The sequence below is a fragment of the Myotis myotis genome, unplaced genomic scaffold (assembly GCF_014108235.1).
Source record: "Myotis myotis isolate mMyoMyo1 unplaced genomic scaffold, mMyoMyo1.p scaffold_m19_p_2, whole genome shotgun sequence".
NCBI classification, from domain to species: domain Eukaryota; kingdom Metazoa; phylum Chordata; class Mammalia; order Chiroptera; family Vespertilionidae; genus Myotis; species Myotis myotis.
In genome coordinates, this window is record NW_023416324.1 from 136,961,029 (window position 1) to 136,984,646 (window position 23,618).

At 39.0% G+C, this 23,618-nt stretch overlaps 1 protein-coding gene across 1 annotated transcript in view; it reads right to left on the bottom strand.

Moving 5' to 3' along the window:
- Positions 1-23,618, bottom strand: part of ADGRG7 (adhesion G protein-coupled receptor G7) — an 86,664-nt gene that overhangs the window by 38,076 nt on the left and 24,970 nt on the right. Inside the window, exons 2-8 of the mRNA XM_036348525.1 lie at positions 19,343-19,456; positions 17,951-18,055; positions 17,405-17,517; positions 13,997-14,155; positions 12,668-12,765; positions 5,888-6,027; positions 5,661-5,768 (exon numbers count right to left, since the gene is read on the bottom strand). Of these exons, the coding sequence (XP_036204418.1) occupies positions 5,661-5,768; positions 5,888-6,027; positions 12,668-12,765; positions 13,997-14,155; positions 17,405-17,517; positions 17,951-18,055; positions 19,343-19,456 (837 nt within the window). The remainder of the gene's footprint in view (positions 1-5,660; positions 5,769-5,887; positions 6,028-12,667; positions 12,766-13,996; positions 14,156-17,404; positions 17,518-17,950; positions 18,056-19,342; positions 19,457-23,618) is intronic.

Here is a 23,618-nt window from a genome sequence, read left to right on the forward strand (position 1 = left end):
CCATATTTCTAGATATACCCCCTTCATGTTTTTTATTTATATTCTCTTCTTTCTTTTCTTCATCAAATTTGTTAGAAGCTTATGTATTTCATTCGTCTTTTCAACAATTTTTCATTTTGTTGATTAAGTCTAGGATTTGTTAATTTTTATTTTTATTAAGTTCTACCCCTGTATTTATTAATCCCTTCCTCCTAGCTTTCTTGACATTTATTTTATTTTTATGCCTCTTTGCTGAATGCTTTGTTTATTTTTAACGCCTTCTTTTATTTTCTAATAAATTTATTAAGCATATATATTTTCCTTTAAATTAATCTTCATCCACATCCTACGGGTTTTGATCTATGATGTTTTCATTGCCATTAATTTTCAAGTAATTTGTAATTTGAACTTTAATTTCCTTTCTAACAATGGTGCTTTAAAATTTCTAATTGGATAAATTTTGGCTATTCTTTTGTGGTACATACATACTTTTATTGCATGGTCAGTAACTATATATATCCTGTGTGACTTTTACTTTATAATATATGCTAGAGGCCCGGTGCACAAAAATTTGTGCACTCGGGGGGTGGGGGGGTCCCTCAGCCCGGTCTGTGCCCTCTCGCAGTCTGGGACCTCTCAGGGGATGACCACCTGCTGGCTTAGGCCCACTCCCCGGGGGATTGGGCCTAAGATAGCAATCAGACATCCCTCTGGCAGCCTGGCAGCCCTCGGGGGATGTCCACTTGCCAGGGGAGAGCAGGCCTAAACTGCAGTCGGACATCCTTAGCGCTGCTGAGGAGGCAGGAGAGGCTCCCACCACCACCGTTGTACTGGCAGCCATCAGCCTGGCTTGTGGCTGAGCAGAGCTCCTCCATGTGGGAGCTCACTGACCACCAGAGGGCAGCTCCTGCATTGAGCATCTTCCCCCTGGTGGTCAGTGTGTGTCATAGTGACCAGTCATTCCCAGTCCTTCTGCTGTTAGGGTCAGTTTGCATATTACCCTTTTACTATATAGGATAGAGGCATGGTGCACAGGTTGGGGCCGGCTGGTTTGCCCTGAAGAGTGTCCCGGATCAGGGCGGAGGTCCCGCTTGGGTGCCTGGACAGCCTGGATGAGGGGATGATGGCTGTTTGCAGCTGGTCACACTCCCTTCAGGGTGGGGGTCCCCACTGGGGTGCCTGGCCAGTCTGAAGGCCGTTTTCAGGCTGGCTGGTGACTGAAGCTCCCAACCTCTCCTTTTTTTCTTTTCTTTTTTTTTATTCTGGGATTTATTTACCTTCTATGGCTGTCACTGGAGCTGAGAGCCAGCTTTAGCTCTGAGGCTCAACTCCAGCTCTGAGACCTCAGCTGCTGAAAGCAGGTATCTGGGCTTTGTTTAGCTTCTATAATTGAAACACTGCTACAACTCCAGCTCTGAGGCCCGGCTGGCTGAAAGCAGGTTTCTGGGGATTGTTTAGCTTCTATAATTGCAACATAGTTGCTTAGAGTGCAGCTCAGAGCTGGGCAGCGGCAGGCAGGGAACCTTGGCTTCCTCCATCACTGGAGCAAGCAAGCCTCCTGTTAGCTTCAACTGCCTGGCTGTCAGCCGCCATCTTGGTTGGCAGTTAATTTGCATATCACCCTGATTAGCCAATGGGAAGCGTGTCGGAGGTATAGCTAATTACCATGTTTGTCTATTATTAGATAGGATAACTTTTCTATGTGGCCTAATAAATGGGTGGTTTTTAAAGCACTCCATTGATATTTGAAGAGTTTTTACTATGCATCTTCTGTCTACAAACAAAATTACACACACATAAGTTTATATAAAGGTCAAGTTTATTAGGTATATTTTGTCTACTTGATCTTCAATTTCTAGGATAGTTGCCCTAATTTCTTTCCTTACAAAAGTATTTCCAATAATTTTTGCCCATACATTTGAGTGATGTGTTTTTAAGGGAACAAAGAATTAAAATATAGATAAGTTTGGAAGCATTTTAAAAATCAATATAAAAAATATGTCCCTTTCAGTCCATTCTGAGTGTTCTTTTTAGACTGTGTTTTTTTAACCTACTCAACTATATTAATAGTTCATATGGAAGAAAAAATTAGATCCCTATCTTCCACCAAACACAAACATAAATTCTACGTGTACTGAGACCTAAATGTAAACACTAAAAAACCCAGAAGAAAATATAGGAGACTATCATTGTGACTTTAGCACAGGGAAAGATTTTTCTTAAAAGGTGCCAATTATAGAGGAAAAGATTGATACAGTGCAGGTTAAAATTTGGGCGTGACAGAAGACATTAAAAACAAGCAAAAAAGAGAAATCAAGATGGCAGCATAGGTAAACACCTGAAATTGCTGCCTCACACAACCTCTTCAAAACTACAACTAAAGACAAAACAGACATCATCCAGAACCACAGGAAGGCTAGCTGAGTGGAAATTCTACAACTAGAAGAAAAGAGAAAAGCACACTGAGACTCAGAGGAGGTGCGGAAGTAAAGTGCTGAGGTACGGAGGTGCACGTACGGAAAGGGCTGGCAACAGAGGACGCCGGTGTCTTTTTCAATCAGGAGGGAGACACAAGCTCCCGACAGCCCTGACTCCAGTTCCAGGCAAGTCTCTGGGGACCCAGACTCATATGGGGAGAAACTGGACTATCTGGCAGCGGGTGGAACTCAAGGGCAGCTTTCTCTCAGAGGTGCTTGCAGCAATTACCGAGGAACACTGAGACCCAGGGGCCTCTTAGGGCAGGACTGAGGAGCAGCCATAGCTGATTGCTCCACCCTGTTGATTCCCTGAGACCCTGTTCCACCCAAGCTGCAAGCAGAGGCTTTTGCATATGAATGGGCTGGCCCTTTGAGATCTAAAATTACCTAATAAACTGAAGCTGGGTCAGAGAGACCCAGAACATCCAAAAGAAGGCCCAAGGCCCCACAGCAGCTTGCATTGCTTTACAGCTGGGCCTCATCTGAGTACATCCAAACCCCAAACAAAGAAGAGAAATGTGCAGATCTCTCCAGAGATCCTGCTGGGTAGCCTCAGGCAGAGGCTAAATTATCACCTTCTCAGAGATCCAAGAGCCAGTGTACCCAGTGGTCAGAGTGGGACCATCCAGATTATAACTCCTCAGATCCATAAGGGAAACACTCAGGGGCAGACTCAGTGAGCACCAAAGCCCCACTGAAGCAAGTTTTGCCCCATAAGGGTGTCTTCAGCACAGAAGTTCTCCCACTGCCGACACAGCTGATTTTCACAGCCAATTGGCCTGGAGGTCAATTCCTCCCAGTGATACCTACAACAATCAAGGCTTAACTACAACAAGACTGTGCACAAAGCCCACAAAGGGGTTCACCAAGAGTGTCCACCTCAGGTAATTGGGGAGGCTGAGCCACTGGGCCCTATAGGACACCTAGCACACAAAGCCACTCTATCAACACAGGGAAGCATAAAAAATGCGGAGACAAAGAAACAGGTCACAAATGACAGAAATGGAGGAAAGCATAATAGAATCAGGGGCATAGAAAGGGAATGGACTGACAATTCTTGGGAGGGAAAGGGATGTGGGGGGTTGGGGAAGAGACTGGATATTACAAGCACAGAAAACAAATAGCTGGATATAGAGTTCAAAACCAAACTTATAAGGTTTTTCAAGAATTTTCTAGAAACTGCCGATAAATTTAGTGAGACCCTCGAGGATATGAAAAGGACCAACTAGAAATTAAGCATACACTGACTGAAATAAAGAATAATATACAGAGATCCAACAGCAGACAAGAGGATCCCAAGAATCAAGTCAAAGATTTGAAATACGAAGAAACAAAAAAGACCCAACCGAAAAAGAAAAAGAAAAAAGATTCCAAAAATATGAAGATAGTGTAAGGAGCCTCTGGGACAACTTCAAGCGTACCAACATCTGAATTATGGGGGTGCCAGAAGAAGAGAGAGAGCAAGATATTGAAAACATATTTGAAGAAATAATGACAGAAAACTTCCCCTACCTGGTGAAAGAAATAGACTTCCAAGTCCAGGAAGCACATAGACCCCTAAACAAAAGGAATTCAAAGAGGACCACACCAAGACACATCATAATTAAAATGCCAAGAGCAAAAGACAAAGAGAGTATCCTAAAAGCAGCAAGAGAAAGAAAGTCAGTTACCTACAAGGGAGTACCCATACGACTGTCAGCTGATTTCTCAACAGAAACTGTGTGGGCCAGAAGGGAGTAGCAAGAAATATTCAAAGTGATGAATAGCAAGAACCTACAACCAAGACTACTTTATCCAGCAAAGCTATCATTCAGAAGTGAAGGTCAGATAAAGAGCTTCACAGATAAGAAAAAGCTAAAGGAGTTCATCACCACCAAACCAGTATTATATGAAATGCTGAAAGGTATTCTTTAAGAAGAGGAAGAAGAAGAAAAAAGGTAAAGATAAAAATTATGAACAACAATTACATATCTATCAACAAGTGAATCTAAAAATCAAGTGAATAAAAAATCTGATAAACAGAGTAAACTGGTGAAAAGAATAGAATAAGGGGCATAATAGAATCAGGGGCATAGAAAGGGAATGGACTGACAATTCTTGGGAGGGAAAGGGATGTGGGGGGTTGGGGAAGAGACTGGACAAAAATCGTACACCTATGGATGAGGACAGTGGGGGTGGGTAAGGGCAGAGGGTGGGGTGGGAACTGGGTGGAAGGGAGTTATGGGTGGAAAAAAGAGGAACAACTGTAATAATCTGAACAATAAGATTTATTTAAAAAAACAAGCAAAAGAAAAAAAGTTTATTCTCATACTTAATTCACTTTAACATATTAGCTCTGTTAATAACTGTGAAATTAGATTTTATAAATAAACACAATATAAACTTTTAAAAAAACAAGCAAAAGATTACTGCAGACTGAAGGGAAGATATTTGCAAGTTCTGTGACCAAAATACATTTATTAACCAATCAGAATTATATAACCAATGAGAAATATAAACTTAGTCTTTCCAAAATAAGTTCATTATAGCATTCTGTTTCTTTTTTCTTCTTCTTCTTCTTCTTCTTCTTTTTTTTTTTTTTTTTTTTTTTTTTAGGGAGAAAATAAGTGTAAATGTGTGTGTCTGGTTTGCTTATTATTATTGTAAAAGAATCAGTCAAACTTTTTTAGACTTTGTAAAGTACAAACATTTCAAGTTAGACATAAGAATTTCTGTAGGGCCATGTGCAAGAGAATAGAGAGCCCATGCTTGGCACCATATTAGTGGAAATAACTGAAAATTGGTACTAGTAAGTGATGCCTGGGTCAATTACCTAAAATATCCCCAGCACAGGTGTATAGGATGAATCCCAGTAGGTGAGTGCCATGGACAGAGCTTGTGACTGAATATTTTTTTAAGTGTATTTTTTTTAATGAGCCACATTAGCTAGATTTTTATTAGAAAACAGATTTGTGTCCATGGCCAGGGCATTTCAATTCTACTATCCTCCAAAATATTTTTGAAAAGGAAGAAAGAAGAAAAGTAATCATCTCTATGACCTAGCATTGTAAAGATTACTGTAATCTGGAAGAGCTCTAACATACTCAAATGTAAATTATTCAGTGTGAAACTGTGTAAACATTATTTTGCACTCAGTGATTTTTAAATTATTAATTCCATGAATTGGGGTGCATTTTTAAAAATATAACAAAGTTTGAGACCTACTTGTTGATGTATTGAGCCAGATCTGAAGTTCAGTCATTTTATCTGGATGAAAACTGTCCTCCTTTGGATCTACACGTGTGTCACCAGTAAGAAGAGAATCGCTAGCTCCTATGAGATGGGGGAGAAAAGTATATTTTAAAAGTCTACATTTTCATGAATAAATCATTAGTTATGGTTGGTAGCAGAATGCTCTCTGATATTACAAGCACAGAAAACAAATAGCTCACCTTTCTGCACAGTGAAGAGAACACCTGTAGACCCCCCAGTGTCTTTCGGATCGGAAGTGACAGACCGTACTGCTATATTAGGGTCCACCACTGAATTATTGTCCAAAGACCAGGAATAAGTCTCCATTTCAGTAATAAGCCTGCATAGAATAAAACATAACGATATGATAGTCAAGAGATTCATTGTAAAATCAGAGGTGTGTGTATGTTCTCTCCCATGTTCCAGTAGAGAGGTATGACCACAGAACTCATCAGATTACAACATTAACACAATCACCTAAAAATAACTGCTTTCTTTAGCAGGCTCATCCTTTGTTATATACACCTTTTTCAAAAGCTCTGGTGGACTACCTCCACTGAAGGGCACCCTCTACATTGATGCCAGAAGGCTGGAACGCTGGAATGACAAATTTCCCAATAGAAATAATCTTTGCCACGCTGCTGTTCACGTAGAAGGATGGTGTTGCCACCCACCATGGGCCAGGCATGAGATTCTTGTTCCTCCAGTGGTAAGACTCAGTTTCCACCTATTCAACTCCCTCCTCTCACCCAAACCCTTTGGGATCCAAAGCAGCTCTTGTAGGTTGTTCATTCCCGAGGTGACAGTTCATACGGAACTATGGAACAACAGAACTTTAAACTCATTGACCCATAACCGAATATTGCAGGTTTTCACAATGTTCTTTTCTATCTTGGATAAGTTCAAAAATAGATTAAATGGAAAGTGGGAGGGAGTGAAGGGAACCTGTCAGTTTGTTTCCTATAAGAAATATTTGCATTATTTCTGTACTTGACAAAACAAAATCTCTATATATACCATAACTGGTTCAATCTAGTTTTGCCAGAAATTGAAGAATTTCATGAAAACATAATTGCTGAAAATTTTAAATCTTTATATCTGCCACTAAAATGTCTTTTCCCTTCCCCAAGAGAGATAAAAAAGAGAAATTTTAAAATAAAACACTTTATAAAGAGAATGTACTAATCATTCATATGGAAACATTCAAGTTGGCTTCTGTTTCAAAGGTTTTACGTTCATAACAACATTTCCTGTAATTTCCAGCAATTTACCACTATGTATTGCCCACTTAATAAATAACAATCTTACTCCAGAGCTGCTTTCAACCTAACAAGACTTCAACCTGCTAAGAACATAATTCATGCAGTTATTTAACCAACAATATCCATTGAATACCTACTAAAGAGTTAGTGTTCCAGGAAACACTGGGGATACTAAGAGGAGCTCATTCGGGCATTTGAAGGACAAAGGGAAAGACATACTAAATATATGGCGGGGGGAGGGGGGGCATGTTTGCCATGTTCAGAACCACTTTCAAAGGGTAGCTCTAGTCACAGCCACCTCTATTTGATTCTTTCTTCCTCTTGCCATAACTAATTGGATTACAGATGGGTGCCTGCCTCGGAATAGCCAATCTGGAAGCTGGTCATCAACTTGATACAAAGGAGTGGAAAAAAAACAATTAGATTTTTCACTTAGGAATTTTCTACTTAGTACAGCAGATATATCAGAAAAGTCATGGTTTAGAGGGGGACCAGAGAGAGCATTATATCATTTGTAAGGACAAATACAAATTAAAAAGAAGAGGCTTAATTCTTCCTGTTGAAAATAAGGGAAGAAATTGTCCTCCCCTCCTTTTCCCTTGAACATTTTATTTTAGAAATGTTGCAGATACTTTCTCCTCTCTTTGAAATGTAAATAAAATATTTTGAAGACCACATTGGCATTTTGTCAGCTTTGACCTAGGAATGTCTTCCTCAAGGACATGAAAGCCATCTCTTTGAAATGTAAACATTAAGGCAGGTAGAAACCCCCCCCCCCCCCCCCCAGTTTCTGTGGGAGAATGGGGGCCTAACTTCCTTGATTGGACATCTTGCTCCAACTTGCAAAACTACCTCCTGTAATAAGGATATGAGAAGTTTGTATTCCCTCTGGATAAAGCCAATTAGCTCCCACAAATGGTCACCTCACTTACCAGGTAATGTTTGATATCCTATGTCTGACAAATAGTGCTGTCAACTTCTCTTAATTGAGGACTAGTCATTGTTTATCTGAAAACATGTATGTACTGGGTTATATCTGTTAGTTTATATAAAAGAGGTGAGATTCTTGTCTGTTTTTGCAAGCTCTTAGAGGTTTTCCTGTGGTGAGTGTCACACTCTGGTGTAGTGCTTATTCAATAATATAAGTGTTTTCTTTCTCTACTACCTTTATAGAGAGCATTTCTGGGTTGGGACAATATTTTTTTTCTATTTCCCCAACATCATGAACAGGATTAAATTATTAGAAAGCGGAAACTAGGAGTAAATATATGAAGTAAATATGTTTATTGAGTCATGTTCATTATAAAAACATGACCTTTTTTAAAAATATATGTATTTTATTGATTTTTTAAAAAATAGATTTTATTGATTTTTTACAGAGAGGAAGGGAGATGGATAGAGAGCCAGAAACATCGATGAGAGAGAAACATCGATCAGCTGCCTCCTGCACACCCCCTTACTGGGGATGTGCCCGCAACCAAGGTACATGCCCTTGACTGGAATCGAACCTGGGACCGTTTAGTCCTCAGGCTGATGCTCTATTCACTGTGCCAAAGGGTGACCTTTTTTTTTTTTTAAGACTTATATGTATGTAGGTATTATGCTAGTGATTTACATACATCATCTCATTTGAGCTTCACAAAAACCTTACTGAAGTAAAATTCAGAATTACTCCCATATCACATTGAAGAATCTGAGGCTCTTCAAAGAGATATGAAGTAATTCGGCAAAAATCAATGAATAACAACACTAAGATATGAACCCAAGATTGTATGACTCCAAAGGCTGTTGTTCCAGAGGGAAGACTCACAAATTCCTCTGAGACCTTCAAAGCTGCCTTGAGGCCTTGCCACCGCAGGCTCCATTATAATTCTGTTCTTAGATTCCCAGGAGATTCCACAATGCCTCTTTACAATAAAGCTGAAGTGGATTCTTTCTTTCCTGACACTCTCCTCTTTTGTACTCTCACCCTCTACACTTTTCTCACTAAGTGTAGAAAGGGAGTTCAGTAGCTTAAGGATACAAAGAAGAAACTATAAATGAAGAAAACAAAGTGGGATGGAAGACTGAGGCCTGGTGCCTGTGAGGAGACTCAAGGGAAGGAGTTTGGAAAAGAAGAGTTGCCCCAAGCAGCAATTAGTTTCCTTTCCTGGGGAGAGAGGAAAGAGAGAGATGACCTCTGATGGCAGCTCATCAAGAATATTCTCCTCAGGAGGGCTAAGGCGTTGGTGACCTGGCCTTGGGACTGGAGGCTGAGATGAAATGAAGGAACTGAATCCACAGGGCTTACGTAAAGATCACCAGGGAGAAGGGAACTGGTAGACCAGGATTAGAAAGACAAACTGGAAATTTAGAGTGGGAGAAGGGAGGAACGGAGTGTGGTTGTATTATTTCATATTTCAACGTGTTCTGTATTTAAAATGGCCACTTATCCTCTGACCACTTTCTCTGTAGCCATTTGGATATTATGCACTAAATTCTTTTTTCCCCATGTCTTAAGCCAGTAAAATTCATAATTATTTATTGTTAAGTTTCTCATCTGCATCATGATCTGACTTTCTCAGCCAAGTCCTACATCTCTTTCCTTAGCTTTCTCACCAAAAGCATCCACTACTCCCCTTTCCCTCTCTAGCAAGGCTGCAAACACAGAGCCTCAGCTCTGAAGGGACTCTGGCTCTCAGTCTCCATGTTCCCTCAACATAGACTCTGGGCCCCAAGGCCACTTCCTTCTCCAGCTTCAAAAAAAGGGGAGTGGCGCTAGCCGGTTTTGCTCAGTGGATAGAGCATTGGCCTGTGGACTGAAGGGTCCTGGGTTTGATTCCAGTCAAGGGCATGTACCTCAGTTGCAGGCTCAATCCCCAGCCCTGGTTGGGCTGTGTGCAAAGGCAACCAATCATTGTGTCTCTCTCACATCAACGTTTCTCTGTCTCTCTGTTTCTCTCTCCTCTCTCTCTCTCTCTCTCTCTCTCTCTCTCTCTCTCGTTTCCACACTCTCTAAAAATCAATGGAAAAATATCCTCAGGTAAGGATATTTTTTTAAAAAAAGGGAGTAACCACACTCCTAGAAATTTGAAGTCATACAACACACCAATTAATCTGTTCGCACAACCTTTACCATCCTCTCTCAGAATTATAATATTTTGAATGTTCTATTTCATGCTTTTGTGCTTTTTCTACTTTAAAGAGTCAACAGGTAAAGAAACTGGTCTTGCAAGGTGTCAGGCCATAAAAACTGTGAACAATGCACTGCCCTGGGTGGGGGGTGGGGGGGGGGGGTTGTTATCGCTGGCCCCAGGACAGATCATCTGATGTGGCCTGACACCTGGGGGCCTTCCTGCAGGGCCTTGAAGGGGGTAGGGGGCATATCTGCAGACAAAGACCCCAGCAGGATATATACAGACAGGCTCTCTGCATGTTTCTTCACTCTGATTTGGAAATTATTCCCGGAGTCCACTAGTGCAGTGGTCGGCAAACCACGGCTCGCGAGCCACATGCAGCTCTTTGGCCCCTTGAGTGCGGCTCTCCCACAAAACACCACATTCGGTATTTTAAATATGAGGGAAGCTTTTCTCAACAGGTTTCAGGAACTCAGAAACAGCAAAGCAACGTTAGCCTTTGTTAAAAAACCTCTCAATGCTACTGTAACAGAATTAAATTTTTCTCCCTTTAATATTGACATTGGCAACTTTGAAATGCAATTGCTAGATTTAAAAAACAAAGAACTGTGGAGCTTGAAATTTGAATGTCTTTGTGCTGATATAGGAATATTGGAGAAAAACAAATATGAACTTAGTTCACAGCACAAGTGGTCTGCTTTGAAAGACCTGGAGAAGGAAGATATGTTGATTTTTAACACCTGGAATAGTATTCCTGACTCATATAATCAACTGAAAAAACTAGAGTTTGCTATTCTTTCCTTTTTCAGGTCTACATATTTATGTGAACAATCATTTTCAAGCATGAACCTTATCAAGAGTAAATTGAGAAGTCATCTTATTGATGAGAACCTGGAATCGTGCCTAAAATTAAAAACAACATACAAACCTCACTTACCCAAACTTTCCAAGGAGATGCAAGGCCATTGTTCACATTAGTGTTTGTCAGTCATTGTCATGATTTAATTTTATGGATATTGTAAGGTAAATTATAAGGAATTTAATTTTATCAATAAATAATATCGTATTAAGTATGATATCAAGTTTTATTCAATGTACCTATAGTTTAACTAAGACTTAAAACTTTAAGTAAATTTATTAAGTTAATTTTAGGGAATGTTGTGGAGTGAAAGAAGATGTAGTGTCGAGGATTGAGAAAGGTATGTTGAGATGGTTTGGACATATAGAAAGGATGAACGAAAGGAGATAGACGAAACAAGTATACAAGACACGTGTAGATGGGAGAGTTGGAAGGGGTCGACCTCAGCAAATATACCTCAATCAGATTGAGGATATTTTTAGCAAAGGCCAGCTTAGGAGTACCCTAATTAAGTTAATAACAATGTACCTACCTATATAGTTTAAGTTTAAAAAATTTGGCTCTCAAAAGAAATTTCGATTGTTGTACTGTTGATATTTGGCTCTGTTGCTAATGAGTTTGCCAACCACTGCACTAGTGTTAATAAACGAGGTCCTTCCCTTTCTCTAGGAAGTGTGGTTGGTATTTCTTTGGTCTTCTGTAACACAGGTACTGGTTATAATAATGAGAAAATTGAGAATTATCTGTAGGAATTTCTCCCAACAAAATAATGTCTCATGCAAACAAAGATTATATACAAGAATGTTGATTGTTCAAAATATTAAAACACTTAAAGGAATCTAAATGTCCAGTGGCAGAGAACTTCTTAAATAAAAAATTCACTCATATATGCAATAATCTAAAATTTATGATGTGGATGTATAGATATTTATATTAAAATGTTTATATACTATTATTAAGTGACAAAAAACAAGTTTTAAATCAATAGATTATGTAATGTAATGCACATACAGAGAAAAAATTTTATAAGAATATATACCAACAGGTTAATAAAGGCAGGATGATTTTTTAAAATTTTCTCATCTATATATTTTTTTATTTTTCCATAATGAGCATGCATATTTACTTAAATTTTAAAAGAGTTAAGAAGACTATATAGAAGATAAAACACACACACACAGTGAATCCTAATGGGAGGCCTCTATGAATAAAGTACATGAGTTTTAGTTTAAATATACACCCAAAAGAAATCCAGAACATAGGAGTCAAGAAGAAAGAAAACAGGTAGAGTTGGATCCCTTTTGTTGTTCAATGTAACCATGGAAACGTTTAATCAAAATACACCAGGATCTTGGGGAGAGCTGAGTTGTGGGTGGGAGGCTACCAATGTGTCTTACAAAGTTATGCTGTTATTTGCAGCTCTGTAAACTGAGAAAAGAGCATGAGGAGCTCCTGCTGTGCATGCTGGCTGCCAGCTGGGCATACCAAACTAAGGCTAGTAAAACAAGTTCTAATCTAAATCATCCCAGTTACTCTCTATCCATGGCCACACCTGGAACCAGGAGTTAACTCCATCTAGTCACTGATGATCAGTAGAAGGCCAAGGTTTTAGTCTGCATCCCATAGGAATCAGCCAGTGAGCGCATTCATGACAGAAATAAAGACATTTCTATTAATGCTTTAACCTAGGAAAGTAAACAGCACTTTGTCAGGTTTTTCTTTCCAAATTGGAATTGTGCTTACGTTGAAAAGGCCTTTCCATCTCCAGCAACAGCTTCTTGAAGATCCTTTTCACTGGCATTTAGAAGTTGACTCACTGTTGTGACAGCAACTCTTTTTGCCTGCCAGGAAGAAGACACCAGTCATCATAAGGACATCATCATGACCTTCATTATCATGGATTATTATGGTATCAAGTGGAACTGAAGGCTTAGTTTTTTATCTACAGAAGATGGCAGAGAGAATAAAGATAAGGCACAGTGAAAATATAAATTAAGGCAGTCAATTAGAAGGCTTAGGTCTCTGAATTTGACCTCAGAGCAAGGTCTTCACAGAACCTCCTCCTCATCCCAAGAACACAAAAGCCGATGCTCAGATACAAATGCAGAAACAAAATAAGAAGAGTGCAGGGCTTTAATTGTCAGAACATCACAGTTTACAATATTTAATATAACTTACTAGTTACACCTAGTGTACCTATTAGAGTTAGTAAAATATTTTTCTTACAATTAAAACATCAGGAGTACATTGAAAGGATCTTAATGTATTTGGTTACTGTTTAACTGCCCTCTTTTGGGTTATTAATATCCTTCTGTCTTTACTGGCTAATCCTTCCACAAAGTCTACATTTGGTGGTCATTATTTTTCAATTCCATTTTTATTAACTTGTGATTTTAATCTCCCTTAATTTCCAAAGGAGCTAGGATAACATAAAATAATTTTTTGAAATAAAACATGTAAAGAGAAGAGAAGAAAGGAATAGGTATTTTCAGGTCATGCCAATATTCAACTGGTAAACACTGGGTCAGTCCATTTTGGTGGCTTATAGCCTGTTTGACCAGTACTCAAGCTGTGCCAACTGATAAATGTTGACTATAGTTCTTGTCTTCAGGTACCAGAGTTTAGCAGTTTATAATATCAGAAATGTAAAGTAGGCCAAAGTTTTTTAAAAGCTAAAACTAAAATGCAAATATGCTTAGCAGGAAGAGATCGGTTTAAAACACCATGTTCCAAAGTGAGTTCCTTGGAAGACCATTTCATCAGTTACTTGGAATTGAATAGGGATGCTGAGGCCAAAAGCAGTTGGTAAACATATTAATAAGATGAAACAGAGTTGTTTGTTATAGGCTTTCCGGATTTAACATGGTAATGATCATTGTGACTACCCTCAAAGAGAATATTTGGACAAAGAGCCCTTTATTTCTCTGAGCATCTCTCAGATAGAGTACTCTGCAAAATGGTTCTAAGCAACCTGAATCATGCCCAAGTCCATATCCTGGAATAAGCGGTAAAGTTTGGGATGAGTTTCTTCCTTTCTTCCCCTCCCTTTTTAAAAAACCTTGTGAGTTTTACCTCAGGTGATGCATTTCTGGATGAGTTGAAGATCTGTCCAACCACTTTAGTAGCAGAAGTGATGTTCTCACGATTTAAATTATTGGTATTAGATGTTAAAATCTGGACTTCTTTAGAAACAATTGAAATAATTGAAGAATTTTTTGATGAATTATTTATCTGTTTAAAAAAAAAAAAAAAGCAAACCTAACTTTTTACAACTACATCGAAACATTTCAAGCAACTACAAATGACTGAGCTGGAATTTAGTTGCACCTCAATCACCTCTATCTCCACTTAGTTTTTCATTATCTGTTTCTTTTCTTGTATAACTTATATAACAATTGTAATCTTATATAACAATTCTATGCTGTTGCATATAATAATTTTTAAATGGATTTGTATTTTATGTCTTTTTCATTTCATTTTCCAAGTCATTCATTTTTATTGTATTGTACATGATTATTGGTCTACAATGGGTTGGAAATTCTAAAACTAGCTTTTCAGCGCAGATAGTGTGGGCAGCACTGACCTAGACAACCTCAGGTACCAGCTGGCCCCCGGACTCTGCTGTGCACTTACAACATGTTAATCCTGTCACTAGTGGGGCTGGAGGTCAATCTCTCTCTCTCTCTCTCTCTCTCTCTCTCTCTCTCTCTCTCTCTCTCTCTCTCTCTCTCTCTCTCTCTCAGTTTTTCACTAGATGGCAGCATCGTTTCAAAAATCAAACCAAAGTCACAGGCTATTCAAGCTTGGGAAAGACTTGGAAGCAATATTCCATCAGTAGACAGTAACAATGCTCTCGTTCCAAATCCAGGTCCCTGCTGCGTGCTAGGCACTGCTAAATGTTTTACAGGTGTTACTACATTTAATCCGCAAAACAACACTGAGTTGAGCATTCTCATCCCTATTTAAAGCCTTGGAGAGGGTAAGGAGCTCACCCAAAGTTCATGCAGCTTAGAAGTGGCAGAGCTAATAGTCAAACACTGTTTTGTCAGATTCCAGAGCATGAAGTCGTTCCCACAGTCTGTGTGGCTGGCACAACCTATGTGGTTGGCACCACCTCCACATCCTCCTACCACTCCTACTCCCACCTCCACCCCTGCCCATGTATGATATGGTTCAGTGTGGACTTTAAAATAAAAAGCAGCGCCATCACTTTTGGCTGTGACTCATCAGGCAAAATACTGCACTTCTCAGAAACACAGTTTTCTCATCTATAAAAAGAGTACATTCATACGTATCTATTGGGGTGTTACAGGAATTAAATATGATAAAACAGCATATGTAAAATGTTCAGCACAGCACTTAGCATGCAGTCAATGCTCAATAATAAGTAAGTGTTATTAGCTATAATCCTATCTAATAAAAGAGTAATAGGCAAATTAGCCATCACTCCATCACAAAGACGGCGGCACCCAGTCCCCTCAGCCCTGCCGCTGAAGTGTCCAAGCCTGTTGGCCAGGCAGGTGGCAGGGGAGGCGGGGGGGCGAGGGGGGCACTCCATCACCTGTCACCTGGCCGGGGGCCGCGGGGGCGAGCAGCGAGGCACGATCTGCCCACTCTGGCAGCCGGTCCAGCCTCGCCACTCCACTGCCGATGGGGTGTCCCGAGGCAGCGGACACGGGGGGGGGGGGGGGGGGGAGCGAGGCAGCGGACACGGGAACGGAGCCGAGGCAGCGGACACGGGAGCGGAACCGAGGCAGCGGACACGGGAGCGGAGCCGAGGCAGCGGACACGGGAGTGGAGCCGAGGCAGCAGACACGGGAGCGGAGCCGAGGCAGCGGAGAAGGGCGGGCTTCACTCCCTTCTCTGCTTCGCTCCGGCCGCAGGAAGCCCTGTTCTTGCAGGGACCTTCCTGCAATGGGCCTCTAGTTATCTATAATATGGGAATAACACCTAGCTCTCAGAGGTTCTATAAAAACTAAATGAGATAATATGTAGCATGCCTGGCACCTAGAAGAACCACATAAAGATAAGTTTCCTCTTCTGCCCCTTGTTTGGCCCCAGGTGTTACAATTTCATGCATTTGCATTTGGGTATCTCCTTAGTCAAAATAATTTAATTTGCATGAAAAGTATTTACTTAGATGTACTTCCCATTCCACCTGCTCATGGATATAGCCCTGAGACTCATCAGGTTCTGGAGTTTCCTGTCTCAAAAGGCCTTAGTTTTTCCTCAGTGTTCTGGTCCAGTAGACCCCTAAAATACCTTCCTTTTTAAAAAATATGTTTTTATTTATTTCACAGAAAGGGAGAGAGAGATAGAAGCATCAATGATGAGAGAGAACCATTGATCAGCTGCCTCCTGCATGCCCCTTACTGGAGGTCAAACCCGAAACCTGGGCAGGTGCCCTGACCTGGTTCATGGGTCAATGCTTAACCACTGAGCAACACTGGCCAGGCAAAATACCTTTGTTTTTGGTCTCAAATGTCAGATCTATTTTGGTCAAAATGCACTAGCTTAAAAATGATGAGGCCATTAGTAAATGTGCTATAGATTATCATGTGCTGAAATTTGCAGAACCAACATGTTCAGCTAGTCCAGCTGTGGGCAAACTACGGCCCGCAGGCCGGATCCGGCCCGTTTGAAATGAATAAAACTAAAAAAAAAAAAGACCGTACCCTTTTATGTAATGATGTTTACTTTGAATTTATATTAGTTCACACAAACACTCCATCCATGCTTTTGTTCCGGCCCTCCCGTCCAGTTTAAGAACCCATTGTGGCCCTCGAGTCAAAAAGTTTGCCCACCCCTGAGCTAGTCTTTTTTACAAATAGATGTCAACTTAAAAAAATAAAAGCTTTAGCCCTGTCTGCTGTTGTTCATTGGTTAGAGCATCGGCCAGCACACTGAAGGGTCTCGGATTCAATTTCTAGTCAAGGGCACATACCTGGGTTGCAGGTTCATTCCCAGCGCTTGTGGGGCGAGTGTGGGGGGCAACCAAAGGATGTATCTCTCTCACATCAACGTTTCTCTCTCTCTCTCTTTCTCTCTCTCTCTTCCCCCTCCACTCTTCCTCCCTTCTACTCTCTCTAAAAATCAATGAGCCCTACTGGTTTGGCTCAGTGGATAGAGCATCGGCCTGCAGACTCAAGGGTCCCAGGTTCGATTACTGCCAAGGGCATGTACTTTGGTTGCGGGCACATACCCAGTAGGGGGTGTTCAGGAGGCAGCTGATGGATGTTTTTCTCTCATCGATGTTTCTAACTCTCTATCCCTCTCCCTTCCTCTCTGTAAAAAATCAATAAAATGTATTTTAAAAAATAATAAAAATCAATGAAAAAATTATCCTCAGGTGAGGATTAACAACACCAACGAAGGTTTAGTTACTAGTTTTTGTTATTTCTAATTTGAAAGTTTTAAAAAGCATTGATTTGACCATCAGGTTTCTTTCTGGTTGCCTATCACATGGGCCATAGGGCATACCTGGTCTTCCAGGATGTTCAGATTTATATTGCAATTTCCTTGTATCGCATTTTGTAATTCTATCTCTCCATCTTCAGTGACATTGCATAGCCGGGTTGCTCTTGGCATGTCCGCTTTAACAAAAAGAAAAAGAAAAAGAGAGTGTTTGCAAAGATGGCCACAGCAACTACATGCTCCTGCATATGTGCCCCTTCACAGACATGGTGTAAGTCAATAGTTTAGCTAATTGTTTACATTGAGAAAAATTATATAACTTAAGAAGCAGATGTGAACCTGATCAAACTCCAAGAGACAGAATAAGCTAGAAAAATAAACCAATTGAAGAAGTACAACTGATCCATAGTAAGGTTTTCAGGAAAATTAGGATTATGTGAGGTAACACCCTAAACTTTGAACATTGGCATCATAAAAGGGAACCCAACCCTCTGCAAAGCCTTCCTTGATGCCTCTCCCAGGAACCTAATACTAGTTGGAGGGATAATAGGTATAACCCAGTATAGTGATTTGTATGCCTAAACAAGGAAGATGTTTAAAAAACACACATACCATTTAGAGTGTCCTTGCCACATGTTTCCAAAGAAGGTCCATATCTTCCCACTGCAATTTTGCCAAAAGTAAAATTCCTATCGGTACTGTTTTCACAGAAATTAACTATAATAAAAAGAAATTTTTTTCATTTTAAATTATACTTTTCTTTTGAAATTTCAAACCAGATAAAAGTCAAAATTCAAAACCTAGTCAGTATAATTTAAAGGGTAATAGAAAGCTTATAGGACTCATTGGCCCACCAAGAACTTAATACTTTCTTTCTTTTTGGGAAAAAAATACGCTTTTATTGATTTGAGAGAGAGAGAGGAAGCAAGAGGGACAGATAGATAGAAACATCGATGAGAGAGAACCAGTGAGATATGTAGCATGCCTGGCAACTAGAAGAACCACATAAAGATAAGTTTCCTCTTCTGCTCCCTGCACACCTATAACCCGGGCTTGTGCCCTCACGGGGAATCTGATGAACTCTTGGTTCATAGGTCTATGCTCAACCGCTGAGCAACACTGGCTGGGCAAGAACTTCATACTTTCTTATCTGGTTAAGTTATTTCCATTAAGATAACTAGTATGTTAGATAACAGGTTCCAGTTAAAATGTGCACAATATATAACTTGCCAGAAGTGGGATATGATCACTAACACATCAGCAAGAATAATGTATCAAATTAGTTGAAATCTGGAAAACCTAGAGTGGCAAAGAGCAACATGAGGATGTGGTCAAAGCAAAAAAGCCAAAGTCGTGAGTATGTGGAATATGCTGGCTGGTAGGAGTGTAACAAATGGTAGGAGTGTGTTCCTGGAACTCTGGATCCTAAGCAGGCAGCATGAAGTGTGTAGAGTGCTGAGATGCGCACTGCAGATCAACAAGTGATGTTGAACTTCGATCCTGAGATACCTTTGATTGAAGTCAAAAAGTCAAACCACTAAATTAATAACATCTCTTTAAGAGAAAGGAAGAAAAGGCAAAAACTTCATCCAAGTATATACTTAGCTAGAAAGATGCATCATGATTTTAGAAAAGTTAAATGTGTTAGAATTGTGATATTTGAAGTGATGTGATATGGTTTATCACCAGTTGAAGGACCTGCGAAAACAATTTCACCCATTACTCTGTACTGGACACTGTATCCAGAAGGAAAAGCAGTGTTGAGTTTACAGAGAAACTTGATAGTTGGGAATCAGACAAGGTGTATTGAACATACAGGGAAATAGTCCCAAGAAGAAAACTCAACTTTTGCTATCCAGCTAACAAATACATCTTCAAACCATCATCATTATGCTCACTGTTACTATAATCATTAACAGAAGCTTTGAAAAACTTTGCTGCTGTCTTTATTAACACAAGAGTCACCTAAACCTCACACCTTAGTATTATCCTCAAAAAACTTACCTATTGTACATCTCAATCCTTTCCACTCTTCTGGACAATGGCATTTGCCATTTTCCCAGGTTCCACCATTCTTGCAGTAGTCTTCAGAAGTGCTTGATGAGGGGGGAGGTGTTTCTTAAAAAACAATAAATAACAGAATAATATATAAAGTGGCTGATTAGTATCTCCCTTTGGTTTTGTGACCTTTAACTTCCATAAGTAAAATTATTGCTTTGAATAGCATTGCTGAGATATATTCTTTGTAATATCATTATAGAGTAAAGAATGCTAACTAGACATCATAGATATGAAAAAAAAAACCATATTTGAAAGACACAATACCTTGACTGAGAAGATGAGAATCTACTTAGGGAAACATTATATAGACGACAGATAGATGGTAGCTAGCTAAATAGATGATAGATAGATGACAGATAGATAGATAGATAGATAGATAGATAGATAGATAGATAGATAGATAGATAGATAAAATTAGGTAGGCAGACCAACCAACTCGACACTCAAATGTCTAAGATCTGTAGGAATATAGAAGAGAGATGTTGAGGACAGAGGTAACCTATCCAAGGAAGACTTTTCAGAAGAGGTGTTATTTGAATTGAATTTTAAAACTAAATCTAGGAAAGCCAAATGCAAATAGATAGCCCAAGAAGGCAGGATGCAAAGTACAGAATACAAAAACATGGAAAGTTCTGATATGTCCAAGGAACAAAGAAAAACTTAATATATCAGGAGCACAGGTTCTATGTAGAGCAATAGCAGGACATAGATTGGATTATGAGTGGTTTTGTAGACCAAGCCAAGTGGATTTAATCCTACGGGAGTTTAGAGAGGACTTGAAACAAGTGAGCAACATAATGAAGAATGCTTTTTAGGACGATACCTCAAGCAATATGGTAAGTGACTGAGGCAAGTAAGACCAGTTAAATGAGGACTTAATCTAAAGCAGTAGCTCTACAGAGGTTATGTGTCAATAGATTCAGGAAGCATACCTGAGATAGGATTATTATGATCTACTGACTGGTTAGTTTGGGTTGGGGAAACTGGGGTCTTTAAATTTGAAAACAAGGATGATGAACAAATTAACTAAGCTTAAGAATATAGGAAGGAGCCCTAACCGGTTTGGCTCAGTGGATAGAGTATCAGCCTGTGGACTCAAGGGTCCCTGGCTCGATTCCGGTCAAGGGCATGGACCTGGGTTGCGGGCACATCCCCAGTGGGGGGGTGTGCAGGAGGCAGCTGATTGATGTTTCTCTCTCATCCATGTTTATAACTCTCTATCCCTCTCCCTTCTTCTCTGTAAAAAATCACTAAAATATATATTTTTTTAAAAAGAATACAGGAAGAAGGAGTTCTACTTCCAGGAATGATGGAGTAGATTATAGCATATTAACCCTCCCAGATGTTTCTCTCTCATCGATGTTTCTAACTCTCTATCCCTCTCCCTTCCTCTCTGTAAAAAAATCAATAAAATATATTTTAAAAAAAATACAAGAAGGAGGAGTTCCACTTCCAGTAATGATGGAGTAGATTGTACCATATTAACCCTCCCACAGATAATCATTTTAAACTCTGGACAAAAGTAAAAACAACAAATTACTAGAGGACATGGGATAACAATGAAAAGTAGACAAAAACTGAACAATATTCCAAGTTTACATGGTCTTCCCACTAAGGACACTGCCCAGTCAATACAGCAGGAGTGGCTGAAAATCCAGAAGAAAGCTAGTCTTAATGGATTGAGGTGTGAAAGGAACCTGTTTGGGGTTACCATAACAATTGGAAATTGAAGGGAGATAGTCTAGAATGGAGGAAGCCATATAGACGAAAGGCTCAAAGTGTATGTGTGAATTTCCCTCAACTCTAGGGAGGAAAAAGTCTTAAAAAATAAAGAGCTCTTCAGGGACTATGCGACAATGTCAAGCAGATATATATATATATATATATATATATATATATATATATATATATATATATATATATATATATACAATTGGAGTCGCAGAGAGGAGAAGAGATGGAATTGGGTAGATAAAATATCTCAAGTAATAATGGTCAAAATTTTTCAAATTTGGCTAAGAACTTTAACCTATAGATCCAAGAAATTCAGTTAAGCACAAACAAAATAAATACAAGGAAATCCACACTTAGACACATCATGATCAAACTGCTAAAACTCAGAGGTAGGAGAAAATCCTGAAAGCAACCAACTACTGACCTGGACAATTTTACTGGTGAATTAGGGAAGAAATAATGACAGTCTTATATTTACCCTTTCAGAAAATAAAAAAAGGAATAAAGTTTCCAAGTATTTCATAATCCTAGCATAACTCTGATACTAAAATATGACAAAGACATAACAAGTAAATGAAATTACATACCAATTAACCTCATTTATATAGATTCAAAAATCCTTCAAAAATAGTAGTAAATTAAATCCAGCAATATATAAAATTTGTGATGCACCATGACCAAGTGAGATTTATACCAGGAGAGCAAGGTTTGTTTAACAATAGAAAACCAATTCGTTTAATTCATCATGTGACAGAATAAGTAAGGGAAACCATATGATCATTTCAGTAAGTGCTGGGGGTAAAAAGCATCTGTCTTTTTTTTTTTTTTTTAACTTTCAGCAAACAAGGAATAAAAGCAAACTTCCTCAAACTGATAAAGATTCAACTGTGAAGATCCTTCCAATAATATATACTTAATAGTGTAATGGTGAATGCTTCCCCCACCTAGATTGACAAAAATAAGCACTTTTTTTCAATATTGTATTGAAGATGTTATCCAGTGCTATAAGCAAGAAAAGGAAATAAAAAATGCAAAGTTAAGAAAGGAAGAAATAGAATTATCTTTTGTTGCAGATAACATCATCAAATATGTTTAAAGGTATCTCAAAAAAAGCTACTTGAATTGATAAGTGAATTTAGCAAGGTTGCATGATGCAACACATATACCAAAAAATCAATTATTTACACATATTAGCAATTGGAAAACAATATTGTAAAATAATTTATATTTAGCACATGGGACATTTTCAAAAATAGACTATATATTGGGTCACAAGCAAAGTCTCCCCAAATTCAAGAAGATTGAAATCATACCAATGATCTTCTCAGGCCACAATGGCATAATATTAGAAATAAACTACAATAAAAACAACCCAAAATACTCAAACACTTGGAAGCTGAATAGCGTGTTATTAAATATTGATTGGGTTACTTATGAGATCAAAGAAGAAATTAAAAACATTCTGGAAACTAATGACAATGAAAACACAACAATCCAAAACCTATGGGACACAATGAAAGCAGTCCTGAGAGGGAAGTTTATAGCTCTACAGGCCTAATTCAAAAAACAAGAAAAAACGGTAGTAAATCATCTAACTCTACACCTCAAAGAAATTAGAAAGAGAACAACAAGAAAAGCCCAGAGTGAGCAGAAGGAAGGAGATAATAAAGATTAGAGCAGAAGTAAATGACATACAGACCAAAAAAACAATACAGAAAATCAATGAAACGAAGGGCTGGTTCTTTGAAAGGATAAACAAGATTGATGAACCTCTAGCCAGGCTCACCAAGAAGCAGAGAGAGAGGACCCAAATAAACAAAATCAGAAATGATAGAGGCGAAATAACAACAAACCCCACAGAAATACAAATGATTGTTTAAAAATATTACGAACAACTCTACTCCAACAAACTAGACAACCTGGAGGAAATGGACAAATTCGTAGAAAAATACAACCTTCCAAAACTCAATCAGGAAGAATCTAAAAATCTCAATAGGCCAATAACTATGGAAGAAATTGAAGCAGTCATCAAAAAGCTTCCAGCAAACAAAAACTCAGGGCCAGACAGCTTCACAGGGGAGTTTTACCAAACATTCAAGGAAGAACTAAAACCTATCCTCCTCAGACTATTCCAAAAAATTCAAGAGGAAGGAGCACTTCCAAGCTCATTCTATGAAGCCAGCATCACCCTCATACCAAAACCAGATAAAGAAACCAGATAAATGAAAGAGAATTATAGGCCAATATCCCTCATGAACATAGATGCCAAAATCCTCAACAAAATCTTAGCAAATCGGATCCAGCAGTACATCAGAAAGATCATACACCATGACCAAGTAGGATTTATCCCAGGGATGCAAGGATGGTACAATATCCGCAAATCAATAAACGTGATACATCACATAAACAAATTGAAAGAAAAAAAACCACATAGTCATATCAATTGATGCAGAAAAAGCATTTGACAAAATTCAACACCCATTTT